The 7,437-nt window shown below is 34.2% G+C and overlaps 1 protein-coding gene across 1 annotated transcript; it reads right to left on the bottom strand.

The window, feature by feature from the left end:
- Positions 1-388: 388 nt before the first annotated feature.
- Positions 389-6,994, bottom strand: LOC120073778 (zinc finger CCCH domain-containing protein 52). Its single transcript, XM_039026616.2, has 3 exons — positions 6,558-6,994; positions 4,737-4,794; positions 389-1,357 (listed from the first exon to the last, which is right to left on the bottom strand). Exons 1-3 carry the CDS (start codon positions 6,628-6,630, stop codon positions 583-585), a joined length of 906 nt encoding a protein of 301 aa, XP_038882544.1. The 5' UTR covers positions 6,631-6,994; the 3' UTR covers positions 389-582.
- Between the last annotated feature and the right edge of the window lie 443 nt (positions 6,995-7,437).

Raw genomic sequence — 7,437 nt, 5'->3', positions numbered from 1 at the left:
TCCTAAATGTGAATATTTTCAAGTCATTTTGTTTTGGGTAATTTTTTCTTAATCACAACCATCAAATTAGGTAAAATAACTAAACCCATTAATAACCATTTCATTTGCTCACTCCCATTTTTTATAATTATTTACAATGTTTAAATTCTTACCGAATTTTAAAAAAACAAATTTTTAAAACCTACTATTTCTAATTATCAAAATTTGACTTGAAAATTTAAAAATAGAAAGTGTCTTTAAAAAAAATTGAAATTATTACCAAACAAGACCAAAAGTTGTTAGTTTTGGAAAAGCAAAGATGGCCATTAATTTGGAAGTCTGGTTATTCGCCCTTTTACGAATGGAAGGAACAACATCTGATGTAATGTTACGTTACGGGCAATGAAAATGATTAGCAATCATTAAAATAAATAACTTAATTATCTTCTAATCAAGGAATGCCAAAAAGATACTCTCACAAAGCTACAACATAAGAACCAGAACCACAACCCTCCCCAACTTCAATATCGCACTCGTGTCAATTGAACGCTTTAAAGCAAAAACCTCCCTTTTGATAAAAACTAGGCAAAATCGGGAACTCGATCATACTCCAGACTTGCGTAACTCAGCTGCCCCGTGCGCAAAATGGCATCTCTCACCAAAAGTACAAGAACCTTTTGCAAAATTATCACACAGCTTTGTTTTATAGTTGCTACCCGTAGGCGCGGGACCTCCTCCCATTCCCCCAGGTGCTTTACCTGGTCCTGTCATCGAAACTGTGATAATAAGCTCCCTCACCATTGCACTTGCTTCATTGATTTGCTCAAAAGTGCCCTCCAGTTCTATGTTTCTCAGGTTCGGGTCCAATTCATGGTCCCTGATGGAAAGTTTCGCACCCGTTTGGCGACAGATCTGTTTGGAGTTGATCCCACCTTTGCCAATGATCGCTCCAGCAAGGGAGGCATCTATACTGATCTTTGCGGTAGCTGAAGCGCCAAAGCTTGCAGCAGGACCTGGTGGCGGAAGGTCCATTCGCCCACCCATACGACCAACCATATGTCCTCCTCCACCACCTCCTCCCATAGCACGGGGATTATCGTGAGATGGAGGGTTAGGCCTCCCAAGTTCCCACTCTCCATGGGCAAAGTTGCATTTATCACCAAACTTGCAGCCTTCAGCAGTGTTGTACTTGTTGCACATGCGAGATTTGACTTGGGACGGAGCAGAGGACCCACCGTTGGTGACAGGTGGGGCAGGCATATTTCTAGATGGTTGAGAACCAACAGGAGCAAGATTCATCATTTGAGCCACCACATTATAACCGCCAGGAACATAGTGCAAGAAGTGGCAGCTTTCACCAAATGGACAACCAGCGGTACTGAAATAAAAAATGATAAATAACACAACTGTAAGATCAACCAAACCTCGGAACCACTATCTGTGTTCACGTACAAATGCAGGTTCCCTCCTCGGAAATTCATAAATCTTAAAACTACTATTCACTAGTCAGTACAAACAGTGTACAAAAGAGAAATGAAAGTCCACAAGAATCATATGTATATATATAGCCCCACTAGAAACGAAGTTGCAAATAGATCTTCTAACCTAACCTCCTGAAATTTCTTCTTTTTTTTAAAAAAAAAATTTGAACAAGAAATGAAACTTTTTATGGATGAATGAAAAAAGATTAATGCTTAAAAAATACAAACTCCACCAGATGTGAAATAAAAAACAATAAACAAAGAGAACTACAGCAAGAAAAATAACAGCATTTCGGCATAAAACTTGTGAAGCGAAATCAACAAACGACTTAGAAAGAGAACACCATGAAAAATCATTCTGAGGGCTCTTGGGTATATCAATGCAGAACAGAAAAAGTCAGCATCTTTTTGTGCACCTTGCGCCTAGGCTCCAGAGGGCGCCATTGCACTTTGTGCATTTAAAAACATGGTTCAAAACAATATTCTCCCTCCCTGTGGTACCAAAAATCATTTTTTATAGCAAAATCTTTTTTATGAATTAGACAGAAGTTCTTAAGAATTTCATTGGATTATTTGTATAATAGTTACGATTTTTATGGACAGCAAAAAATCACCATTCAAAAATAAAAAAGTGAACCTCAACCTAAAAGGAATAAGAACTTTATTTGTTGATAAACAGGGGATAAAACAACAAAAAATAAAATGGTGATGGTGATGGTGATGGTGATAATATTAATCTTTATTTAAAAAAATAAAATTAAAAAGACCTACCACCACTACCAACATTTAAAACTTCACAGTTTATTCTTTTTATTCAAAGAAACAAGAATTTATTTTTAGAAACAGCTTAAAATCAATCACCGCAAAGGGATGTTTTAAGTGTCCATTCTACGAATTCTTATAGAAATTGTTTACTAAAAACATGTTAAAAACTATTTACTATTCTATTTCAATTTTAGAAGAAAGAAAAATATTAGCGTGCATCCTGAGCTGGCAACATCCATCCTTTTGTCACTCACCTAATTGTCCAACCACCATTTACCACATGACAGACTATTCTTTCTTTTCTAAAATATTTTTTATTTTTTCCTAGCGTGGTTGGGGTCATTGCAAGAAGATAAGGACGCACCCAAGTATTGCTCTTTTAGAAACGTCTCGGAAAAAAATATCTTCAATTTTGGATATTCATTCATTCGTTTACTAAATTAATTTAAATCAACAACATAATTAGATCAAGATAATGATCGTATGCACGGTAAATTTCAGAAAACATGGAACAAAAGAAAGCAATAAAATAATATTTCTAGTTTTAACCCTTTTTTATTCTGAAGGAATAATTTATACTGCCAAACAAGTTATCCATATGAAAAGTTTTTTTTTTTTTAAAAAAAAACTTAACAATAGAAAACTGTTTTTAAACACAACTTCCAACAGGACCGACAGATTGTGTCAAGTATAAACTTGGCAAGACTTCAAAGCATATCAAGTAACCCAATCAAACAGTCACCTTAAATAGAGGCTTAAGCAAATCAAATAGCCCAAACTAAATCTTCGCATTGGGATCAAAGTTTAATCACATTGCAAGGAAGAGAGAAAATAGGAGGGTCTTAAGGCAGATTATGATTCTACAAGAAAATTGGAACATTGGGAGGAAGACATCTTATAAGCTTAACACTTCACACTTATAATGAGATAAACAGACAATTATACATTAGTAAGTGATCAAATCAATTCAAGAAATTCAAAATTATAGGCACTTAATAGATCGTCACAAACAATTTGAAAATCAATTTTTACTCAGCAAGATAAAATTGTAGTCCATCTCCTTTTCAAAATATAAAAATGCATGGTTATAATATTTTATAGAGCAGAAGAAGAAGAAAAAAAAGGATTGAAGGACACTCCATCAAATACCAAGATAAGAAAAATGCCATCCACACGATCCATTAATATTAGACAACTCAAAGCTGATAACAAACAACTCAACATCGATGGAACTGAAAAAGACTCGTAAGCCTAGCCCCCCTTCTACCCAATACTCTCCATCCATACTTCTACAAGCCATCAACATACTGAAGAATTTAATAGAGCCTAGAGGTATTAAAAATCAAAGGAAATGGCATGCACTAGTAGAATGATCAAAAAGTATGCAACGAAAACTGTAATAATATTTTTTTTGGATCAAATCATTTATACCTTTAAACCTTGGGATTGTACCAATTAAATCCTTAAAACTAATAATTGTATCAATTTAAATGCTAAACTTTCATAAGCGAATCAACTTAGACTCATCGTTAGGATTCCATTTTAAAACCTGTAATAGATAATTCTCAGACGTGCATATGACTTCTTTAAATACAAGGATTAACAAAATCAAATAGATAGTTGTAAGTTTATCTATTTATGAGTGGTTTCACATTTTCTTCTTCCACTATTCTTGTCTAATTACTTAGGAAGAATGATTTGATCATTTTTCTTTAGACTGGGCTTTGGAAGAATAAATTTATTAAGCCAATTTCAAGTTGAATTTAAATGGAATTAAGTGAGAATAATAAATTACTAATGGAGGGTATAAATTGATTCACTTAATTTAAGGGGTTTAAAACGATACATATATTAGTGTATGGTTTTAATTGATACACCCTTCAAGGTGTTAGGGGCATAAATTAATTTTTTCCCCATTCTTTCATTAAAAACCAAATTTTGCTTAAAAATAGATGTAGACCATATTTCTCTTTTTGCCTCCTTTTTTTCTTTTTATGGTGGGGGCATTTCTATTACAAACTAACGAGATTGACAAGGGGAAAGGAAGATAAGTCGTCTCTTTTCAGATAAGAGATATGTGGATGAAAATTAAGGCTCAAAACTTCATTACAAAGATAAATGCAACGATGGACTTCAGCCAGTAAAATAGAACTGGACCAAAAGAAAATAATAATCAACTAAACGTAAAAACAATAGATCAAATCAAACTAAGTTTTAACCAATGGGAATGAGATCAAAATAAAATGAAAACAGAGAGAGAGGGCCTCTGAGTTTTGTAATAATTGAGAAAAATTCTAACGTTCTAAACTCATTAATAAGTTTAGTTTTAAATTCTTATTCACTTGGTTGAAGGCTTAGAGTAATAATTTATACCTGCATTCCCAGTTTTCAGTAGCGGAATAACCCAGCTATATCTTGAAATTCATGATCAATTATCTTACAGCAAGTTTAGATCATTAGGGAGAGATAGTATGCAGTTCAAGTACTTATTTAGGTAGGTAAGATATGAACCTGAAAAACTTGGTGCATGGCTTCGATTTGCTCCCTACAGTTGATAAGGACTCCAGTTCTGTTGCAAAACATTAATTATTCTTTCTCAGTTATAATTTGTTAAGATTTTTACTCTAATGCTTTAATACATCTTCACATTTAAATTACTTAGGCAACTAAAACAATTACTAGATAATTTGTAGCTTTCTGTTCTGTAGGGTAACATTCATAATATATGAATTGGGTAACTTAAACTGTTTCAGTTGGATTGCGAGGTTACCGAGGATTATAAATAAAATAAGGCCCAACACCAAAAAAGGGGGGAAAACCCCACCTAGCACTGAATCTCATCGGTGGTAGATAAAATATTTTAACCCTCCATTCTAAGCCTTCTTTATAGCCCTAATGAGCGACCTAAGGATATAATAAACTTATTGCCAGAAAAGTTTTAACTTTTGTCTTGATCCAAAGTGTATCATGTCCATAGATAAATATGATATAGGAAACAGTTTCCCTCACTTATCGCTTAAAGAAAAAAACAATTGTAGCAAATGAACATGATATTTAGGAATCGTTCGTAAAGTCATAATTCTTGAAAGAGACCATTTCCATATTCAGCTCATATCCCCTAAAATGCGTAAACAACTCAAAAATCCCAACAGGCCGAGGATTTAGTCATCTAATGACAGGACAACTAGCGACCTGAAGGAGTGGTGACCAGTACTTCTAAGTCACAACAATCCTAGAGTTTTAAAACCCACATGTTATCTCATAATAACAGGCTTGAAAGTATTGACAAAGAATAAGGGCTAAAATAACTTATAACTGATCTTAAGAGGCCCCAAATCGTGAATAAGGATTTCAACAGAAAATAAATAAAACAGAGGGACTGAACTGATTAGAATTTCTTTGACGATAATTTCAAGTTTAGTAAATGGAGAAATTGGAATTGAAGCAGCATTAGAAATGCTCGCTACTAGTCCAAGGGGTAGAATACTTACATCACGGGATCTTCCTTCCCAATTCTTTATTTTTCATCAACATTCCCAACAGACTAGTGGATAACGTAGTAAAGTAGTAATGGTCGATTATGAGGTATAAGAGTGGAGAGACGTCAAACCATGGCTGTTGAGTTGAGAATGTTGATGAAAAACAAAGAAGTGATGGAGAACAATAAAAGGGCTCTACAATTAGCCGTAATAATACAATTCTGTACTGAGCCCTATGGACACTTTGTTAAAGAATGACAATGAGACCAAAAACCCTCACATGGTCCCAAGACTCACCACCAACAGACAGTTCTAAAACTAATCCGATTACTCACTTTCCTATTTCACCACTAGTTACATCTAACCCTTAGTCTCATAACCTACAAACAAGAACCGTCTTCAATAACTGGAAGAAATCCACTTTCTAAGGGAGTATTTCCAGTCATCTCTAGTTCTAAAAAAAATGAAGTACAACAGAATTGGAATCAACACAAATATAAGAGTAGATCACAGAGCTAGAACACATGGCGCCACTAATTCCTGTAAGCAAACTAAAAAATCCTTAGAAACAAATGCGAAAGAAACCACTAAGACAGTAAAAGCGACAATTCTAACTACAGAAAAGAAACGAATAACAAACAGAAACCAAAAATCGTTCCTCCCCCTACATTGAACAAAACAAAGCACTAGCTAAACACATAATTTGTCTCTCCTACTTTCTATAAGAAACCAGAAAAAAGCATAAAGTAGTGGTAGAAACGGAAGATATACAAAGCATCGAACTACCACTCAAAGAAACCCAAAACGAACAAAAACCCAAAAACAAAAAATAAAATTAAAAATAGAAACGAACCTTGCTTATGCTTCTTAAAGGCACCATTAGTATTGAAGGCAGCATCGGGCCTCCCTCGTTTGCGCATATCCATTGAAGAGAAGCACAGATCGAGATCGAGAACGTAAATCGAAAAAGAAAAGCAACGAGTGAACAGACAGTTGAAGAGAAAATTGGAAAGGGAAAATGGTAGAAGGAGAAGAAGAAGAAGAAAAAGAAGAAGAAGAGGTGAAAATCCTAACCCTAGAATCGGAGGGTTATGGTGAGGAACGGATATTGAGGTCTTTAGAAGCTATGGAGAAGGGAGATTGGGAATTGGCGGAGAACGGTGAAGCCTGGAGGATATCAATAAAATAAATTTTAAAATAAAAATCTTAAAAGATAATTGTGGGCGGATTTTGAAATTATTGTTTCAAATTGGCTAATTCTTGCCGTTGGGTTCCGCTCCCTATTATCTTATGAAAGAAGGTTGAGTTCCTCCTCTTTTTACCCAGTGTCAACATTTCCTTCCTCTTATTTTTGCCCGCCAAATGTTATTATTATTATAAATATCACAAATTATGGGTAAAATAGATACTTGTTCTTAGTATTAGAAATTAAATGTCATTCCGTCTCTATTTTATATATGTCGTTGTGGATCTATAATTTTACGTAAAGAGGGGTACAATTAGTTCATATAAATATAATTTTAGATGTATCGATATAATATTCAAATCATATAATACTGTAGCATAACTAATTGATATACGGACAATAACATATCCATAATTTCATGTTAGGACACAATTTCGTATAAGGTTAAAACTTTAGCCCATTAACACGCATGGCATGCACACGCACACGCACACGGTTAACTGTTAAGCATTTTTAATATTCTATGAGATTTTTAGATACTACTTTG

Source organism: Benincasa hispida, chromosome 3 (assembly GCF_027475165.1).
Source record: "Benincasa hispida cultivar pf3 chromosome 3, pf3_genome.v1.1, whole genome shotgun sequence".
Taxonomy (NCBI): domain Eukaryota; kingdom Viridiplantae; phylum Streptophyta; class Magnoliopsida; order Cucurbitales; family Cucurbitaceae; genus Benincasa; species Benincasa hispida.
The sequence above is the reverse complement of the archived record's forward strand: the minus strand, read 5'-3'. Positions and strand labels throughout refer to the sequence as shown.